General features: G+C 42.3%; 1 protein-coding gene across 1 annotated transcript in view; it reads right to left on the bottom strand.

Moving 5' to 3' along the window:
- COL22A1 (collagen type XXII alpha 1 chain) overlaps positions 1-21,172 on the bottom strand; it is a 211,580-nt gene that overhangs the window by 49,513 nt on the left and 140,895 nt on the right. Inside the window, exons 23-31 of the mRNA XM_076329048.1 lie at positions 12,992-13,045; positions 12,572-12,625; positions 11,528-11,581; positions 9,993-10,046; positions 9,569-9,604; positions 6,228-6,290; positions 4,973-5,026; positions 3,860-3,901; positions 1,939-1,971 (exon numbers count right to left, since the gene is read on the bottom strand). Of these exons, the coding sequence (XP_076185163.1) occupies positions 1,939-1,971; positions 3,860-3,901; positions 4,973-5,026; positions 6,228-6,290; positions 9,569-9,604; positions 9,993-10,046; positions 11,528-11,581; positions 12,572-12,625; positions 12,992-13,045 (444 nt within the window). The remainder of the gene's footprint in view (positions 1-1,938; positions 1,972-3,859; positions 3,902-4,972; positions 5,027-6,227; positions 6,291-9,568; positions 9,605-9,992; positions 10,047-11,527; positions 11,582-12,571; positions 12,626-12,991; positions 13,046-21,172) is intronic.

The raw sequence follows: 21,172 nt of genomic DNA, 5'->3' as shown, positions 1-21,172 counted from the left end.
AACAAGACTGCAAAGGGAAGAAGTAACTCAACAGGTAAAAGAAGGAAGCTTTTTTAATATTCTCCTTTCTCCCACTTTTTCCTTGATACTTGACTTGCATGTTAATGCAAAATCAGCAAAATTCCAGTCTAATGTCCTTGCACAGCCACAAACATGGACACAGGCAGCATTTCTTAACCCAACCTGCCAGCAAATCTGCTTGCGAGTCCTTCTAAATTTGCCGAACCGACGACTGTCTGCCGAGGCTGTTAACATTGTCTGCTAGTGCTGCACGTTGTGGAGACCTCTGCCCCCGGCAGCTGGACTTAATCCACTGCCACCCACTTCTTTCCTACAGCTCAGTGAACAGAAATGATGCGGTGACAGCTAACAGCTGCTACCAACCTGAGCCAGATCAGTGCTTACAGCTTCCTTGACCTGCTCTCAGCAGTGTCCTCCTGTAGCCTCAATTAACGCGTTAGTAATTTCTGTGCCACTTAAAGGAGAGCAAATGCAGTGGGGGCTCAGCTGTGCCCAGCTGCAGTGGGAGATAGAAGGCAAAGTGAGGAGCCATCTCCTGTTTTAATGCTTTTGCCTCTTTCCAGCCATCATACCTGACCACCACTGTGGTTCTCACACACCCCACCTCCAAGAAATATTTAATGATTTAAACTCACTGGCCTAAATAAACATGAAAAAGCTCCCTGCACCTCATGGAAGAAACTGACCTCCTCCCCCTTCTACTGCCGTGCTGTGTCAGCAAGTTTCTGCAGAGCTCACAGCACAGGCTGCACGCAAAACACACAACAGAGCTGCGGTGGCAGGAAAATGGGAGCTCAGACTCACTTGGTCAAGAGATTTTTTTTATTTCTGACAATTACTAAGGTGTGCTTAAATGAAATTCATTTTAACTAATAATAAGGAAATAGAGTAATGGAGCTGCTGCCTTCTATTCAGGCTGTGTTTCCTGACTCTGCCTGTGTAAGTTGCTCCCTGGTACTATACACCCCATACTCAATGGAAAGCAATGGCAAGTATTGTGTTTTGGAGAGTGCGTGACAACTTTCAGCACCCTGCTGGTCCTGCAGCCTCTATAACATAACCTCTCCTAACATGACACTCTCCTAAGGCTTATCACCACCTTCTGACACCTTAATTTGTAGAGCTGTAAATCAAAGGTAACTATCCTTACCTCCCCTTCTCCTCCTAAACCTTGCAACGCTGTGTGCAGACCTGTGCTACAGTAAGTATCATCACATTCATCTTGCACATGGAGAAATCCCAGCGCCCTGATCTGCTGACACACTTCAAGCCTCTTATTCTTTACTGTCTTGCAGCCCATTTACAAAAGTAACGTGCTCAAAGCAAAAGAGATGACTCCTTCTGTGATTGTAGCACTACAAAGACCACATACGATGCCATTGTTCTGCATATTTCCTTGGTATATATATTAGCAAACTACAAGCCAAGGGGAAAAGTGAACCAAAGAAATCTTGTCTCTATTTCCAGTACTACCTCACATTCCTATTTCCTTCCTCAGCCTCTGAAGAACCTGACATATGCACTTCCTTTTCTAATGGCACTCTTACAGCCTACCTCTGCCATTAATATATGCCGTAAAGCCTCCTGATCCTTAACAAGCTTATTCACATACCAGTGGTGTGTTCCTGTATAATGCCAGATATTTCCCACTACGTGCTGCAAGCACTCTTCATTTAAGAGGCTGGGACAGCGTACAGCTGTGTCCCAGCCACAGCTGTCTTGGATGCTGCTGTTACCAGGACAGCCGTGGGCTTCTCATCATGGCTGGTTACAGCGGTGAAGTTGCCCAGAACCAGATTCAAGCTGAGCTCTTTACTGAAGGCATTTAAATAACATGGAAAATACTAAGGTACTGTGTGTCTATCAGATACAAGAGGTAATAAGCCAGAGGCCATGTTTATTAGAGACGTTACTTACAGGAATCCTAGGGTGTGGGGTGAAGAAGGCTGTCTGGAAGAGAAACCGGACTGTTAAAAGAAGCATTGCTTGTTTTCCTTGAAATGCAATAACTTATGTATTCTCCTTGTCATTACAGAATACACATTCCATATATCCATCAGTAAGTTTATAAATGAGCAATTCATTGTAACATCTGGCTGTTTGGAAAAAAAGCCCACAAATATCAGACATTTCCTAGAGTATTTGAAATATGAGCATACACTCCAAAACATCCTGTATGTCCCACTGCTATGAAAACCCAAACAATCTTTAACCTTGTTAGCAAGTTTACTGTTAACAATCTCCAGCTCACTTTTCCACTTGAAGCCATCTTCAGTATTATTAAATTTCCTAACTCCATGGCTGAGCTTGGTGTGTTCTCTCCCTGCTTTGTCCCATGCACAAGACATACACATCTCAACATGGTTGTCTTAGGGATTACATAGTCATCCTGAAGGACTAGACACAAAAAAAGGATCCGGTTTTGTAGAGAGACGCAGTGTCTTTCATCAAAACTGATAAAATTAGGAAGAAAAATTTAGTCCTTGATGAAATGAGGATATGTCAAAATCATCACCTACTTTTACAGCTGAAATAGAAATCATTTCTCCCTACAAACACAGGAAGCTTGAGCAGTCCGGCATATCTTCTCTATATCTAGCCATGTTGTACTGTGTTTGTAAGCTGCTTTCTCTGCCTTGACTAAGAGATTTATCCCTGGTGTTGTGACTGGATCGTTCTTGTGTGATACACACACAGTCTTCCCACATGATACCATGAAGCACCCTTTGGCACAGACTAAAGAGGCCCAACTAATGACAGGGAATAAATTATAATGCCTCCTCCATTGCTGCATGAAGGTCTGTAGGCACTTGATTTTCGCCAACAGACTTTGATTCAAATTCTCTCCATAATGTGACTGTGGCAGCTGTAACTAGTGGTGGTGAGCAAAGCTGAAAAGCGGATATCTGCCATTTTTTGGAGGACCTGTGGCTGGGATCAGCCCTCCTGTTGCAATGACAGGCCTGTCCCTAGTGCTTAGTCCAAGCTGCTTACTCAGATATTGCTGGAGGGAACTGTGAGGTTTATGTATTTACATTCAGTGGATGCCAGTTTAATTGCCTATAGTGATCTTCATTGTAATTATGCTTATGCTCCCAAAAGTAATTTTGCAGGCTCATTTTTAAAACAATAAATTGATGTTTTCTTGGTCTTTTTTTTTATTAGCAGAAAGGGTACGTGCAATCAGGTATGACTGGTTTGTGTCTTGGATCCAGTGCTGAACCCAGAATGAACTCTGGGGTGAGAGGGTCTTTCTGGGCTAACAGCGCAGCAGGGCACTGTATGCAATGGAGGCTCTGGGAGGCTGCTGCATCGCTGAAGCTGAATGTTCCACCCCATAAGTTCACATCAATGAGAAGTGGAACCCTCTGCTCTTCCTGGAAAAAGGTGAATTGTTCCCCAAGAAGACAAGCTGTTGTTCACTGGTATCTGTTCAGAGCCAGTCTTATCTTGAGGTCTCAGTTGGAAAAGTCTAGCTCACCCTGGAAAATCTGTATGAAAACACTCCCCGTTTTCAGCCATGACCTTATTCAGACAGCTCCCACAGCTGCTAAACTAATCACAAATTCAATATAAGTGCTACCACAAGGCAAGGGCATACAAAAATGCTCTTTGCAAAGAGGCAGAGGAGGGCACAACCTCCCCCAAAAATGAAAAGACCAAATACACCTTGATATTGCTTCTCTGAAGCAAAGGGAGATAATCTCAGAATAAATGGGTCCTAAAGTTTCTGCAGAGAAGTAGGGATCTTGAAAAGCTTTGTTTCTGAGGAATTTGTGTGGAGGAAGTGTGATGATGCTTTAAATATTGTTACAGCACAGAACACAATCTTACTTACTGTTCCAGGTAAACCTGGTGGTCCAGGGGAACCCGTGTCACCCTGGAGAGAGGACAAAAACACAACTAAGGTTTTAAAAGATGCCCAAATAAAACTCAACATTATCAGCTAGAAGATGCAACATTACCAGATGAGATGTAACCCAATGACAACCTGTCAGCTCAGTGACGCTGAAAATACCATAGCACTTCTCTGATGGGTGGAATTTACCCCACTGCTCTGGCCAGAATTTCTGCTGTCCTTGCTTTGTTACTTACAGGGTTCTCACCCTGCTGTCTTTATCACTTTATGACTTTATCACTGATCTGACTTCACAGGTCAATGAATTTCTAATGTTACCCCATCCAGTGTAGGAGCGATATGGAGTTTAGTTTGCATTTTAAGTTAAAGTAGATCAAAATTCTTGATTGAAAAACATGTTTTAGCTGAACTTCTTTTGTGGATGGAAAAAAAATCCTCTGTTTTTCATCAAAAATATGTTTCTAAATCCAGTCCTCGCCCTCCATAGATAGTGAAAGTCACTGGTAAACTGAGGGCTGATGTATCCTAGGAAGAAGCACAAAGCAGTACCCGCTTCCTGATGGCTATTGCCACTATAATGAGGGCAATTTTTTCACTATACAACCATAGGCATCTGCAAGGTCAGTGCTTCATCTTCACCTTCATGTTCACAGTGGTTGAATGTAAATTTTGGTGGATATCACCTTTGTCTAGTTCTATCATTTTCACTAAAAATAATAGTATTGTGATGGCAGAAGCCCAGACCATTCCTTAAATTATTGTTCTAGCACATCACAGGCAGGCACAGAAAAGTTCTTTAGAATTTAGTTCCAGGCTCATTTCTATCAGACAATTTTAAAACACAGAAAAGTTTCCTTGAATTAAAGAAACTGTCCTTAGATTTCATCAACTCTTTACTATTTCTTGCATTACTCAATAAATGGTTGTCTCTGTCCCACATGCAGCTTTCTCTGCTGCTTCTCGGTAAGACTCAGCTAACAGACTTCTAATGTTTCTAATCTTCCTCAGATATTCTCCTCTATCACTTGTCTCTGTGCACTTGCCTCTTTTCCTCTCTTGTCTAAGGAGGAGCATGCTCATTTCATGACTCACCTTTTCTCCTCTTTCACCTTTCAACCCTGGGAGACCACCTTTTCCTTTTTCTCCCTACAAGCAGGGAAAAGAAAGCAGGAAATATGCATGTTTTGATTTGATTGCATCAGTCCCACTAGAATATTTTACACTTTCAGTTGATCTTACCTGTCCTCCAAGATGCAGTGCAAGCAATTTAAAAACGTAACATTTTGGAGATGGCTTCATAAAATCCACACTATTTTCAAAAGTCAATGAATAGCAATTAAGTTCATGGAAAGGAAAGCACCAATCCTAAATCAACTTTCATGTAGAAGATCCTACTGCCTGATGCAGTTATAAAAACCAGATTTTTTCTAGTTGGACAAGAGAGGCACCAGAACAGGAATTAAGACCCAAAGTGGACATTCATACTACCAGTTTTGTTTATGTTAAAGATTTCTGAATCATCCATTCACTGGTGCCTACACTCTATTTTGCCCAGGTAACCTGGTCATCTGAATGGGAGATGCTTAAGAAGGATGATGTGAATACTCCTCAAAGTGCATACACAAAATGTATTTATCCTGCATTCAAATAGGAGCTACCTGACCTACACGTCTATGTTTTTATATAGAGAGAGAATATATTCTATATTCTATGCTCTACAATACATCTAATATAGCAAACTGAACGGTAAGACCTCAGTTGATTTTAGATCCATCTTGCTCGCATTCAAGCATGCAGTCAGTTATCAGGAGTACAGGCCTCATTCACATGGCTAAATTTACTGTCAGGCCCCTGATCCAAGTGTTTCCCAGTACGCAGATGCCTCTGGAGGTCTGGAGCTAGCCAGGGGAAGCAGGAGACACCAGGACTTGGACGGAAGTTAGGCCATCAGAAAATGATCCGACCATCTGGAGCCTTCTCCAGGGCTCAGTGACAAGGGGGATTTGTGATTTGTTGTTGTTATTATTTTTTTTAATGTTCTTAAATCAGGCAGGTATTTCTGAAAGTAAGGCCTAAAGACCACTGTACTTCTGCTGCTGCCTCACGAGTCATAACCTTCTGCGTTTAGGATAGACACTGTTCATTAGCACCTCCACTGCAATTAGGAACAGTCACTAGGCAGTAAAGTACCTTTTTGGAAGGGGTACTTGGTGACCTTGCTGGATGCCAATCAGCTACTCACCACAGCAATCACATCAAGAGAGAACATCATCTAGGGACACTCAAGATAAGTCCTCCTGGTGCCAAATGGCCAAAAAAAATAAAGCTGTGGCTCAAAGTCACCCACCTGGTCTCCTTTTTCTCCTCTCAGTCCAGGTAATCCCTGAGGACCAAGAAGACCTGCTTCACCCTGAAAGTAAGACAAAGAAGTGTGTGAAATCTAGGAAGAGGCATCAAGCATGGCTTCTATTAATAAACCCCGTTACTCTCAAACATAATTAAGAACGAAAAGGCAGAATGGTGGGCCAAACTCTTGTCTCACTCATGTTAGTTAAAAATGCATCAAGTCTGCTCCTCAGGGTATGCTAATCTAGCTACAGTGCCCTTAGGCTGTGAAGGATGAAACCTTGATTTAGCTGTCTATCTCTTTGCATGTCTGATACTAAACTGTGAATTTTTCAGAACTCACAATGACTGCAGATGTTTTCTTCTTGATGTCTAGTGACACCGTGATACATATGGTCTATGCTGTAGGCCAGAACCTGCCCCAGTTTTTTCATGGGACTGATTACAGATGTAGTTTGCTGAGAGAGAATAGGATTAATTTGATTACCAAATAATTTCTTACTCTTGGAAAATCATTATTTAAAACAGCAGCTAAGACCTCTCTTTTTTTTGCTGTTACACTGTTAACTGACACCATGGAATTTAGGACGTTTTCTTCATGCTGCTCTGTAGCAGCATCAAGCAAGCAAATAAAAGCAGCTTAAAAAATTAAAACTAATTTTTATTTCAATTTTTAATGATCTGGTGTAGTCTGGAAATGCAAAAACTGCACTGTATTAATCTGAACGGTACAGATGTTGCCTGACGAACAGATCTAGAATTTTCTGGATGCACTATTGCACATTTGGATTTCTTTCCTTTTGAACCTTACCTTTGAGTTTCTGCTTTGTAATACTTGCTATTGGAGTAATTATGATCTCTGTGTCATGTAATTTGTTCTAAATATATCAAGTATTCTCAAATTTAGCTCCAGGTTGCCCTAGTTTGTCATTTGAAAGTAACCATGTGGTTTCCTATTTGTAATTATTCTGCTATCTGCATTTGTAGTGCAATATCACAAAGCATCTCAGTCATGGACAGAACCCAAATGCACTAAGTGCTGTACAAATACTGAACGAAGAAAAGGTGATCCCCGCTTTAAAGATTTTCTCTCTGAAGTATGGGAAGAGTCAAAACATTATCATGATATAGGTGCAAGGAGTCTGCAGAAGAAATCAGGTGAGGAACAAGATGCTGTGGTGACTGAGTATGTCTAGGAACATCAGGGTGATGTTTGGAGAATTCTGAAGACCATGACATTTGGTGACAGAGGGAGTGGTGCTTTATGAGAGCCACTGTAGGATCCTGGCTGATGATGAGATCCCAGAGATCATGAGGACAAACAGAGGGCCTAACGTTAAAGAAGAAAAAAGGAGAATTTGGAAGAAAAATAAAAAAAGTGGTGTAACTTTGGCCTCCTGAAAGGTACTGAAGCAAAACATCAATGAGTTTGTATGAGCTGAAGGACAGAAAGGTAATACAAAACAGCCAGTGTGGATTTGTTAAAAACTAATCATACCAAACCCATCCAGTTCCTGCCCTGGACATGATAACTAAGCAGAGAAGAAGGAAGCATTTGTGTGATGTATCTTGACAATAGTAAGACATCTGACACAGGCCATCATGACATTCTCATTAGCAAACTACAGAAATGCAGCGTAGAAGAGTCGTCTCTGGAGGATGGTGTACAACTGATTGAAGAAACTACATTCACACACCTGTTATTGCCTGTTTCCTGTCAAATTCAGAGGATATATGAAGTGAAGTCCCCTAAGGGTCTGCACTATTCAATGTTTTAATTTATGACTGAGGTGACAAAAAAGAGAACATTTATGAAATGCGCGGAGAACACCACGCTGTGGAGAGAAAGGCAAGTGTTGTGGAAGGTGGTATTAGAATTCAAAACAGCCCTGTGTGGGGAGACAATCCAGACCGAGTGGCAGTGCTTTGGCCGGGGGTCTGACCCTTCATTGCACTGGGCCCGAGCTTGCCCAGCAACTGCAAGCCCGGCAATTTGTTTGCCTGGCAACAGCGAAAAGACACCGCTGGGCAGTGACCACAGGAACCACCGAGGAAGGGTGTAGAAACCGCTCGCTGAGAGCCCGATGCGAGTGCTCCTGAGGAACGGCTGGCCCACGCCGTGGTGATCTCCCCTTACTTGGGACGCCAGGTAAGGATACTTTCCTGGGAATTGAGTGATACCTGTTAGGTAGATTATGGGGAATTTTGGAATAGAAGCAGCATAGTCCTCACTCGCAGGGCGACATAATTGTTATCTACTTAATAAGTGCCTTATCCCAATAAAACTCACTTGGTAGCTCGGGCCCAGAACCTTATTCCTTCGAGGGGTAGATAGCGGTAGGGAGTCTGACTGCGACACCCTGACAAATAGGAAAAATGGTAAGCAATTCCTAAAATTTAATGGTCACGGAGAGACTGCCACAGCTTATGCAAAGCTGCTCTATGAGACGCCTCATGGACAGCTTCCTCCATTACTCCCTCTAAGTCCAGTTTGTGGCACATGTTCTGCTCTACTGCAAAAGGCAACATGGGAGCAGAGGTCATGACCATTCTCCCATTTCTTCTTTACAGCAGAAGATCAGACTGAGGCTGGTAGGAGTAAGAGAATACTGAGGCTCTGAGACTCTTCCATTGCTGGTGTATACTCTGTACTCCAAAATCCTAAGATGTATGCCAAAGATACAGGACTGTATTATATAAATTTCTCTTTCTACAGATTTTCATACAGTTGAAAAGTTGGCACGTGGATGACAATGTTAACATCTATGGTTAGTGGTCCTGACTGGGCTCTAGACAGCTGTGTGCTTTAGGAAACCACAGGACATTTCCCTGGTTCTTCACTGAGTTCAGCAGTAGTCTGCTGAAACCCGAATCCCAGTACAAAAAAACTAAAATAACTGTGTAACAGTCTAACAGTCATCTGGGGTTATTTCCTAGCAAGCATTTACAACTTAGAAATGACAGCATCACCCCTTGCATCATATAGTCACAAATAAATTCCTCATCTTCTAGAACCAGCACCCTGGGTTAGCGTGAAGTGTGAAGGAAAACAAGCACTTTTAAGCCACTCTGCCTTCATTTTCTTCCCTATCCACCAGGAACAAGATGATTGAATTTTCCAGGATACAATGAAAAGTTGGATTTAGCATATTTTTGTTCTGGATTTTTTGCATTACTCTGTCCAACCATGAGTCTCATCCACTCATCTGTTGCATCTTCAATCGCAGATGCAAATGACATGCATAGATCTTGTTATTGGCAGGTGGCTTTGTTATTGCATGTGGTCACTTTATATCACACTGACAGGTAGACCTTGCTGCTAAGACTATTCTTCCTGCTCACCTGCTCACCAGGTTGGCCATGGCTCCCTGGTTCACCCTGGAAAAACAAAAGTAAAACTTTAACATTGCAAGGACCTGACCCATTGTAAGAACACTTTCTCATTAGTAAAGTGTGTCCCCTATTGTCCTGACCCATTCTACCTACTTCCCATAAGGCACTGAAGTTACCTTCTTGTGGCTTGGGAACCCAGACCACAGGGAGCCAACGCAAGGGCCAGGTCAGATCTCCCTACACATGCAGATTTGAGAGGGTTTGGTATTTTGGAACACCATGAACTCTGAAAGGCAATGAGCCACAGCTGCTCATCCTCTTATGCCTCCAACTTTAGAGGAATCTTACTCTCCTGACTTCAGTATAAGACCTTCCAAAATCACACCTTGATTGACTCAATGGCTACAGCAAACTATGAAATAAAAATCCTTACCTTAGGGCCAGCTTTTCCAGGAAAGCCTTCCTCACCCTTTTCCCCTTGTTCTCCCTGCAGGGAACACAAGAAGTTAATATAGAAACTCCTTTGGTAGTGCAGCATGTTTGCAGGCAGCGGCAAGGAATATTTTGACTCAGATCCTCAGTATCAGCCTGAGGATGTAAATGGAGCCATGTGAGAATATGTTTCCTGGAAAGTTTTTCCATTCTAGTGCTGTTTGCAATCACATCTCCAGCACCGATCACCCTACTGGAATATTTCTGGAATAACACAAAGTCAACCACTGTTACATTAAAGATGTCCATAGTGAATTACCTGAAAAACAAAATCTCCATTCAGTTTCTTCAAACTACATATGGTTAGAAAGTCTACATTATTTCTGTTAAGAAAAATAAATAATTGCGGGATTGGGACCTTGGCCACTGGGCCTCAGGTAAATACTTTGAAACTGATCTTTCAGCATGGGTGGTGTCAGCGTGGAGAGCAGAGGCTGCAGTAGATTAAGAGCTGAAACACGCTACGTAGCTGGGAAGTGCAGTAGGTACTGAACAGGGCTGTGGATAAAATCCAAAGTTTATTTAGCCTCAGAAATTTGTTATAGGCTTCAAATTCTTCACCTTTATTCATCAATAAATGGGAGCTGGGGACTCTGCTAGACCTGGGCTCAAGCACTCAGTGCACTCAGTTGAGAGAGGCAAGTATAAATGTAGTGTGTTATTGGAACAAGTAGGGGTCATAGTGCTCAAGTATCAGAGACAAGAAGACCGCTGCCAGTGCAGTCCAAGGCAGTAGGTGGTTAAGAGCTGTTGTCCTTATTCCAATGCAGTGTCATCATCCCCAAAGCCTCGCTTAGCCTTCATAGTCAAAATATGGCACATTTCTTTGACACTTATTTACATAGTGATGGCAAATCAACCAGAGTGTCTCCCACCTCTAAATCTCCTATCTCCCTTCTCCCACTGCAGAGACAGCAGAGGAGACAACTCTTCCCAATCTGTCATTTGTAGAAGATTTCAAATGGGGCATAAGTAGTAGGAAATAATGAAGAACCGTCTTTCTGCCACACAGACCTACAGAAGCCTTAGGGGGATGGCATCTCTTCTTTCCAGCCCTTCAGGGAGGAAAGAAAGGAACATCTTTGGAGCCTGCCACACTTACTTGTTCTTCTTCTTTGTGCCTTGGACACATGCCTTGACTTGCCAGTGTCACTGGCTTTCCTGAGTGACAGTAGAAGCTTCTCTGTTTGCCATGCTCAGCTGTGTTTGCCAAATAGGATGCAGTAGTTGAAGACTGGAAGAGGATCTCTCATCCCTGCTGTATTTACAACCAGCTCCATCTTCATAACGACTCAGTACAGTGCAATCACACCAGCTGTCTTGGCCCCAGAGCTTCACTGGTGGCTCAGTGATGTGGGATTGGTGAGGCGTGTTTGGCTCTGGAGGTCTGCTCCCCTTCTCGCTTACGCTTGCTAGCTCACCCAGGTAAGCTGCCCAGGTAAGTAGCTTAATACCAGTGTATGTGGCGTCACTTACCTTTTGTCCTGGAAGCCCAGGAAGCCCATTTAATCCATCTTTGCCAGGCAACCCCTAAACAAGAGAAAATCATAAGCTGTAAGTGCCTGTTCTTTAAATCATTAACAGCAAGCTCAGCATAAGCACACTCAGTTCGTCCCTCTTGCCACTGACCTAAGTTTAAGAAAAGAAGAACCACCTCATGCATTTTGTTCTGACTTTTTCCCTGCTGGGACTCAAAATATACACAAGTTCTCACAATGCACATATCTGCTTGGCCCTTTTACCAGTATCCCAGTTTTGGTGAATGACCACTGGATGTCAGTGTTGCTACAGAGAAACAACAGTATAGAGATTTATGCACTGGGGATTCTTAAATAACTTTAAAAATTACTTTTTTACTTATCATTCTCTATGAGTGTCTATTATCTGTAGCTATAAAGATTTTTTAAAGTCTATTTCTCCTTTGAAATATTGGTAATTTCTTATACAATACATAGACTCCTAAAATTAAATTATACAACACATAGTGACAGAATTGTTCAGCAAGATAAGAATTAAAATTACCTCCCATAATGCATTTAAAATGGCGACAAAAAGTTTTGTCCCCTTTCAAGTGTCAGTCAATCCCCAAACACTGCAGGCTGTAGGTGGCACTTCCTAATACTGAATATTTAATAATCAACCTTTCTTGACTTAACAGCCAACAGAAATTGCTATGCTCTGCTAAATCTGAGATTTTAATTTCAGTTCTTTGGCCTAATTCAGGAAACCCCAGGTTTGAAAGAACAATATCTTGCCAAATGCAAAAAGACTTTTGAAAGGTATCATACAAAGAAAACATCACGGTTCCAGTGTGTAGGAATAGTGGAGCTGCGTCTGGTAAAATTCTTGGTCATAAAAGGTATCAGAGGCTAATGTCTGCATTAAAGGCGACAGTGTTGGAGCCCACATTAAAACCTTGCGTGCAGACAAGCTGCAGGAAAGGAGGCAAAGACATGAGAATTAAAGTATCTGAAGTCATGGAGAGCATGGAAGCAAAGGAAGCAGTTCCTCAACACTTACAGCTGGTCCCGGTGGTCCAGTTTTACCAGAAACTCCAATTTCTCCTGGCAGTCCCTGAAAAATTAAATCAGAAGAAAAAAAAATAAATCAGTATTTCTGTCCCTGCAGCAATCTCACTGGAGGTTGCCGCTTTGAATTTAAATGCAATTTTCCCTTCCACGGCAGTCAGGTCTCTGCTGTGGGGAGTCCTGTAGACATTGACTTATCCCCAGGTAGCACCAATGCGGTTCCAACGCTCGGCACAGAGAAGCTGCCCTCTAGGACCAGCTGTGGCTTTTCAGTGAGAAAATCTAAGAGAAAACACACATTACCAGAGGCCCTGACTCAGTTCCCACTGAAATCCATGACCTAAAATTCTCCCCAGCTGTTTTTTCTTCTCCTTGATATAAAACAAAAAAACCACTAAGCTTGTTTTCTTACTGGTGCTCCAGGTGGTCCAGGGGGTCCAGCAATGCCTGGGGGCCCTGGAGGTCCCTGTAAGAAAGGAAGCAAAACCAGTTTATTGAACTCTCCGATAGTGGCTGAAAGCCTCAGGTCCTTCCCTGTGCAGTCAGGGCCCTATTCAAAATGGGCAAAAGCACTGAGCTTTATTTCATTAACTTCTACCAAAAAAATGCAAGATGCCAAACTGAGCTCCAAGGGAACCATGCTCATGAGCAGAACAGGATCTCCTGCTTAAGCCACTAATTACTATTGCTGCAAGGTGAGCTCCATCCTCCACTCCAGTACAAGAGACAGAGGAGTTCTGGAACAATTTACCTCTGCAAAAAGATCTCTGAAGTAACTAATGAATGGAACAGGCTTGTGGTTTAGGCTTTTTTTTTTTTTTTGGAGGCGGGGGAGGTAAAAATATGAATCCAAGACTATGGAGAAAGGATGTAGTGGATCAGGTGTTTTAAAACAAATGCACGACTATTTTAATGCTCTACATTAACTTTGTTGATAGTAAAAGGTCCTCACAAACTCATACTTCAATGCACACATTCAGTTGGAAACATCCTAACAGTCTTTCTTACTCATCTCCCTCCAACAGCTGTCTCTCTTAGGGAAAATATTCTCTCAATAGCCATCCAATTTTCAGAGGGATTTATTTTTGTGTATTGAGCAAATTGTTAAATTTGGCTTCCTAGCTGAGAAATTTGTTTCCATACTCAACAGATCTTAACAGGTTGCCTGAGATGCAGGGGTGTTTGTTACTTCCAGCTTCCATTGTAGACAAGATAGGATTTCTCCTGTGCTCAGAATGAAGCATGTGTTCGTGTTTTTTTTGGATCAGGACCTAAGCAAACAACATGAGGATGGATGTGAGAATTGGATATCTGAGGGAGTTGAAATTTTACCCTGGCTGTCTCTTTCTGTCTTTCTAACACAATGATTTCATTCATTTTCAGTTTGCAGCACAGGGGGAGTTCTGGTGTGTTTGTACTTAAAAAAAACCCAACAACCAACCACCCCCCGCTCAAACTCTCTGTAAAGAATTGGAACTGAGCAACTGATACAAGATAGAAAATGGCCGGTCAGCATTTTCCCTGCTAGACCTGTGTCACCATTCAATATCACAAAGCACAGCCTTTGTGAGTAAGGTATTATGAGTCATGGATCAATATTAGCATTTCACGTTTAAGGAGAAATGTAGCTGAAGAGAAGAAAATGGTGTAAAAAAGTGAGGGCAAGGAGTTATTTGTGGCATGGTTTGACAGAGAAGGTAGCAGATAAGCGGTCTTTTTAGAATACACTTGTAAAATTCAGCCAAAAAAGAAGACAGCCTCTCACCAATAGATGGGGCAAAGTGACCAAAAAAGGGACCTGCAGATGCATTTGCCTCCCATGATCTGCTTTCACTGCAACTCAGACAGACAAGGAGTCATCCCACCAACAACATTAGCATTTGCAGAGTGCCTCAAATGTGAGCAGTGAGCACAACTAAAAAATCCCAGAAAGATGTGCCTTGGGATGCACTGATGCTGCTGATATAATTCCTGGGGATCCCTGCATCGGCTTCTGTGGACGTTGGTTCAGCTGCTATTGCAGGAGGGTCCTGCAGTTAAGGAGCTCTAGTCCCATCAGGAGACACCTGGTCAAGACCATCCATCACTTAACAAAGGCTTCGGCATTCAAAGAAAAGAATCAACAGTCCAAATGAGCCCAGCACAAGAGAAAATACCACACTGTGGACACAACTGGATGGAGTGACCTCAGACACCAGGGACATGGAAGTTCTGCTTGGACCTACTCTACCTCTGCAAGGATGGTATTGCTGGGAGGTCCTGCAGAAGGTAGGGGCTCCAAGAAGGGGCTTCCATGAAGAGTGGGTGCAGTACTGGGAAAGAAGGCAAAGGCACCTTTAGAAAAACAACAACAAACTGATTCAGCGGCCGAGTGGACTATTCATAAGTGCAGGAAAGAAAGTGCAAAATTTACCTTTGAAGACTTTCCTTGCCAATTCCATTGGTTCCTCCCTAATAGCCCAGTTTTGTTCTCTCTCTCTCTGCCAACAACTGAACTACCTCCCACCATCAAACACATATTCTCCATGGCCCTACAAGAGCGAGCTTCTATCAAGAGGTAAAATCCCTAGCCAGGACCCTGCCTCAGCCCAAGCATCCCCAAGTGTGATGCAAGTCACCCCACACAGTACAGACAGGGGTCTGACCTAAAAGCAAAGTCTCACTCAAGCATCTGTCAGCAACCAGCATAATCCCTGAAACATGAGGTCCTACATCCTCATCATTCCAACTATTTCTCCTAGTAACTCTTGATATTCTTGCTATCCAAGACAATTTCTAATTATTCTCTTAAACTTTTTATATTATGGACCACAATAACCTTATGCAACCATAAGTCTTGAAATGGAAGCACACTGATCCTTACCATAAATTGCTACTAATAATTCCGTTTCATTGCTCTCCATGAGAGCAATCATCCAGGACAGCATGCCCAAGACTGGTTTACTCAGGTAGCTTCACCACATGTTGCACCAACAAATGTTACACCCACTAATTGAAAGCTCTCCTGATAAAAGCCTCTCTGAGACGGGAGATGCACAGGATGCTGACAGCCTGCTCCAGCTGACTGCACACACCAGTACATCTACTGTCCTGCTGGATTTCTTGCTTTCTGCAGCCTGGGCTACAGCAAGTGACTGGGAGACAGAGAAATAAAATGGCACGATCACATGAAAGTTGCAGAAATACCTCATACATGTCCTTTATAGAGGCCTCCCTTTTGCTACTGTCTAGAGCAAATCAGTTTCACTTGTATACAAATTTCTGTATTGTAGCCCTTCTCCTGACTTCTGAGTATACTTCAGAGCAAGAACTATCCTTTCTATGTATTTAGAAAGGACCAAATTGACAGCAGTTATTTGTGATTAAAAAAAAAAACATAAAACAGCAGAAGCAGGACAGCTTGTAATGCTTAACCCCAAAATCTCACGCCATCTATTTTCTTTGCTTCCCTTTTTTAGCTGAATCCAGATTAAAGTACCTGATTTAAATGATCACCTTTTTCAGAGATCATTTGATGAATTATACAGATGAGAGTCCCTGTCCCAAATCCAGTCCCCGGTGTTGCCCCTTTAAAAGTCTGATCTAGAAGAAAATAATCATAGTGTGGGGTTTTTTTTTCTGGCTGGCAAAGACTCTGATGTGTACTTCCTAGATGCTGAAGCAAAAACTGATATATGAAAACTTTATTCTAAAACAGGACTACACAAACTCAGTTTGGAAAACAAATGCAAAACATGGATCTTTCATCAAAATGTTTAAATCAAAGTATTATCAAACTGTTGTTTTGAAACAAAAAGATTTCAAATGTTAATTAAAATCCAAATAGTGTGTAGAGGTGTGTGTGTGCCGTGGGGGGGGGGACATCTTTAAAAACATTGCCGGGGGTGTGGATTTTTTCAGGCTTGTGTTTCATCCAGCTCCATTCCTTAGACAATGTAATGCAGGGACAGTTCTCAGGAAAGAAATCTGACACTCTCCATATTGGAGGAACAGCTGTGCCTGTCCTCCAGGATCCACTAAAGGATGCTCTCCTCTGCCAGTGTGTACCTTGCTGAAAGACAGGCTGGGAAAGGCAGAGCTATTAAGATTTAGGTTCTGCACTCCCTAAGGAAGCTCTGAAAAGGAACAAAAACCTTTGTCTGTGACTACATCAATAGGCTGCCTGGCCTAAATCTCTTTTCCATGAAACAAGGAATGGCTATGTTTTAGAGGTAGGTGAACAAATGCCATTCCAAGATGGAAACTGAAGTCTGATGGCTTTTCCAGATAGGTGTCTCTGGAGGCCAAGCCTGCACAGACATATTTTCTGTATATTAGTCCATGCTGATGACTGGATTCTCTTACACTATGAGACAGGCTTAGATAAGCCCTTAACCCATGTCAAAACGGACTGTGGTCTGGGCTTTTTAGGCAGTGTGCCAGCTTTATGAACGAGAATAACCTCCAGGACATGCAGGAGCATCCTGTCTGCTGCCACAATGACAGCAAAATGCGTAACTACGGTGCTGGCAGCATTTTCCCCTCCAGTGTCTGTGCTTGTCTCCACTTCAAAACCAATTATTCCCTGCAATTTCATCTCTCAGAATGTCCCCATAGACCCTTCCTGTTGGCTTTGCACTGTCTCCCCTTTATTTCTACTTCTCTCCCATCAGAAATGAGGCTGTTGCAGCTAGTTTTGTGGAGCAGTCCACGTGTCTCACTATGTCCCTTGATAGTCCAACTCTCCATTTCTCCTCTGCTGCATCTGAGTGGGTTCTGGGATCAGCTCCTCAAATCTGCTCTTCATTTCTCACCCCAGGCACTACAGTATCCACCAGCACAACTACTGCGAATTATTTTCAGTAATGCTGCATTAGAGCACCATATTGCTCTCTTTGCTTAAATCCTGCCTTACAAGCCAAGACAAAGATATGAGGATATAGAAAAAGGCTGTTGCTGATGACACTGAAAACCAAAAGCCTAAAGAGTCAACAGATCTGAGCATTTACCTATGATGCATGCTCTGTAGTCAGCTTCAATGATAGTGCCATAATTCATAAGCGGATGAGGTCTCCAGTTATTTCACCAGGTGGCATTGTAATTGGAGTACCAACATTATTTTTAAAAATAAAGTTTTTTCAACAAAAATTCTCTGAACTGTCTTTCCAGCTCTGTAAAAATACTGAATAAAGTCGACTTTGTACACAGCAGTCTCTCCAGGAGAATTTCTTGCTTCCAGTGAAAGGCAGTATTTGTTTAATTTCATCACTTAGTGTAAGGTATGGACACGATTTCTTTGGTCTACAGAGGAAGATTTATTTCCCTTTGTGTTTGCTTCGAGTTAGTTTACTGAGTCAGTGCAGCAAATCAGAAAAATAACAAAAAAACATCCCTTATGGTCTTTCGTTTCAGTATTATTAGTGATCTGCACAGGTGAAGACTTTTTTTTCATATTTTTGTTAAAGGTATAGATCGTACTAAAGGTAGCTCTGAGCAGTATCTTCCAATTTCGAGCAGCACTGACATAGTTTGAGTTCAACCTGAGCTTTGCAGCTGGAGTTGGAGTATCAGCTTTTCTTACATTTTGCAGTATTAACCTGCATTATAAAAAGGACGTTAAGGACACCATGTATTTCAGAGGATATTATTTATTTCCTGAATTACTTAAGAAAAGCTGGGTTTGAGCTCACACCCTACAGACAAGTCTATACTAATTAAATCACTGCCAGCCATGACCATAAAAGGTACAGCTTGTACTGGTCTTCCTCGCAGGTCTCAGTTACGCTACCAGGTTATCTAGCAGAAGGCAAACCTCAATAACAGCCCAGAGATATTGCAAGTGTGAGGTATGGCATTTTTGTTTAAAACTCAAAGAGTTTTGACTTGTTTTGCTATCTCACAGGTGGACAGCATGTACCTGCTCAGCTCGGGGAATCTAGAGAGTGGCTCAGTGGACCATTTGTAGGTACCTGCTTTAGGAGAGCTTCAGGCTTCACTGATGATATTAACCGGATCTTCATCAACAGGAGCTCAGACGCCTGCATCCCCATCCTTAACCCAACAAGTGCTTGCATTTGGAGCTAAATCCCAGCCCTGGTAATTCAGTGATACAGCTCAGAGTGTCTGAGCCCTCGGTTAGCACTGGGGCATCAGCTCCCGTCTCTGCTGAGCCTGCGAACACAGCCTTCATGGCTCACTTAGTGTACAGTGCCTCACTGCAGATCTCCTTCCTCCTCAGGATACCCCTCATGGCTAGAAAAGCATTTGCAGAGGTACCTCATCAACTGCCTTCAGCCCCTTCTCTGAACTCTTCCTAGCAACAGATGATGGGATAGACAAGGTATACCGAGATTTCGGGCGACCATGCAGAAATGCACAGCCTCATTGTTTCCCGTGCTTGGTACCCATCCACCTATTTCAACTGAAAGCGCTTTACAGAAATGCTCATTTTTCAGTCTGTACTTGAACAGCCTACTGCAATAGAAGTTTGGCCCATGATTAAGGTTCCTGGAAACTGAAATAGTACAAATAAATAAAAACAACATAAACACATTATGAGTTCAGATGTCTGTGTCCTTGCTGCAGGAAAATCATTCATATCCAGAGGGTAAATAAGACCCAGACCCAGAGTGTCTACTCCATGGCTTAATGATGTTGCAAGATGCACCATTTCTAAAGGTCACTGGAAAATAAATGCTCATTTTTGGGTGCACTGACTGGACAACATGGAGCAAATAAGCACATGGACTGGTTCACCACCACAGCTGATTTAGAAGGAAAAAAACATTTAAAAATCTTTTTGGATTAAAATTCATTTTGAGTTGGTGTGTGCAAGAAGAGAGGCAAAACTAGGGCTACCCTATTGTCACAAAACATCCCCAGCCTAGCTGAGATGTTGCCTTCTAGCTGCTGCTTCAGGATTTGACACTTTTAACTCTCAAATGTGACCACACCCAGTCAATGGTCCTTGAGAGTCAGACTGACATCATCTCAACTGCGGTTCATCGCTGGATCTGCTGACCCTGCTCCAGAGTAGCTCTCAGGTTGGTTCCCTTGCACAGCTGCCTAATCCTTCCGTGGCTTCTCAGTTGGACTGAGCATGGCAGCAACTATTTTTCTTGACAAAGCCCAACAATAACTTTAGATGGTCTTTTCTATGCCTTTCAGCAACAATGTGCCTTCTACAGCTCCTATATCCACTCCTTCCTTTTGCCCATACAGCTATCAATGGGGGGAATCAGTTTAGAAAACAAAAGCATATTTAAATTTAAAATAGCAGAGTAAAGGGAGGTTATTTTAGCGTCCTAATCTATTTTATGTATGGCCAGCTGAAATTAGTTGGCCCTCAACGCAATGGAGATAGCAAAGGAACAGGTGACAGACTTCCATACATGACTTGGAAGAATAACTATGTAACTACTGTATAAGGAAACCACTTTTCGTCTTGGGTATTTTTGGGGCATTGTCTGATTAAGAAAAAAAAAAAAAGCTGATAAAGTGCTTTAAAAAATCTAATGTCACTGTGCTGTTAAGCTGAAAAGTAGTTTTGTCACAAACTGAATGTAAGCACTTTCTCCAAACAGAAATATGGAAATCTGCAGTTATTACTGTCCAGAACAGAGTGCCACTGCAGGAATAGGAACAATATTTTTTCCATTCTTACAGTTAGCTTGGAGGAACAATGGGGTTAGTATGTGGTTTTAATTAACATAAAATTTGCTAACCTTATTTAGCCTGTGCAGAAAGAAAAATTACTTAATGCTATGTCAGCAATTTTCTCAGATACATTTATAAAATCGCTAACACATGCATATATATATTTTTTAAAAGTTGCAGGGAACTTAAGCTGAGCAAGTGTGACATGGTTTGGATGGACAGTGTCAGATATCTTAGAAATAATGCATGGAGAAAAATCTTCCCCCAGTGGTTCAGAAGGCTTGCGGAGACGTTTTAATGTTATCCAATGGAAAAAAAAAAAAACAAACCAAAATCTTTTAAATCCATTAGAAATACTGTCTTCATTCCTCTTGAAGGCCGCTGATGAATTCATGCAAACCAGATACTGTACCAAAGGAAAAAGTCTTAAAAATATGTAAACGAGTATCAAGTGGTGTTTCGCAGGGCAAGGTTCCCAGCTGGACACAAGGGCCCTCACCTGCACAGGGTGGCAAGCCCTTGGATTGCCTCTCTGACATCCTCCACAGACATGTGAACAGCTCATTACAAAATGTCTGCCACAGAAACCATTTCTAGATCATGTTTCCTGGTTACAAGGGCATAGCTTGCCCGAGGAAATAAATGAAAAATCAGCATCTGCTGTCTAGCAGTGTGCTGTTTGTTGCAGTACATCACCGACAGCTGTAGTAATGGAGGCTCTCCATTGCTGCCCAAAACTTAACCGATTATTGAAACAAAATCCCAAAGCCAAAGACCCAGTTCATTAATTTATTATTGAAAAGGGAATGAATGAAATGTTCAGTATTATCCTGAGTGGTCAGCTTAAAAGCGAGGCTGCATCTTTTCTGCTTGAGGATATTCCTACAGATATTTTTCTTATTGCAGGGGTGACCCTACAAAGTGACTCAGGTTAGCTGACTTTGGCTACAAAGTTAGC

Source organism: Aptenodytes patagonicus, chromosome 2 (assembly GCF_965638725.1).
Source record: "Aptenodytes patagonicus chromosome 2, bAptPat1.pri.cur, whole genome shotgun sequence".
In the NCBI taxonomy this organism is placed as follows: Eukaryota; Metazoa; Chordata; class Aves; order Sphenisciformes; family Spheniscidae; genus Aptenodytes; species Aptenodytes patagonicus.
The sequence above is the reverse complement of the archived record's forward strand: the minus strand, read 5'-3'. Positions and strand labels throughout refer to the sequence as shown.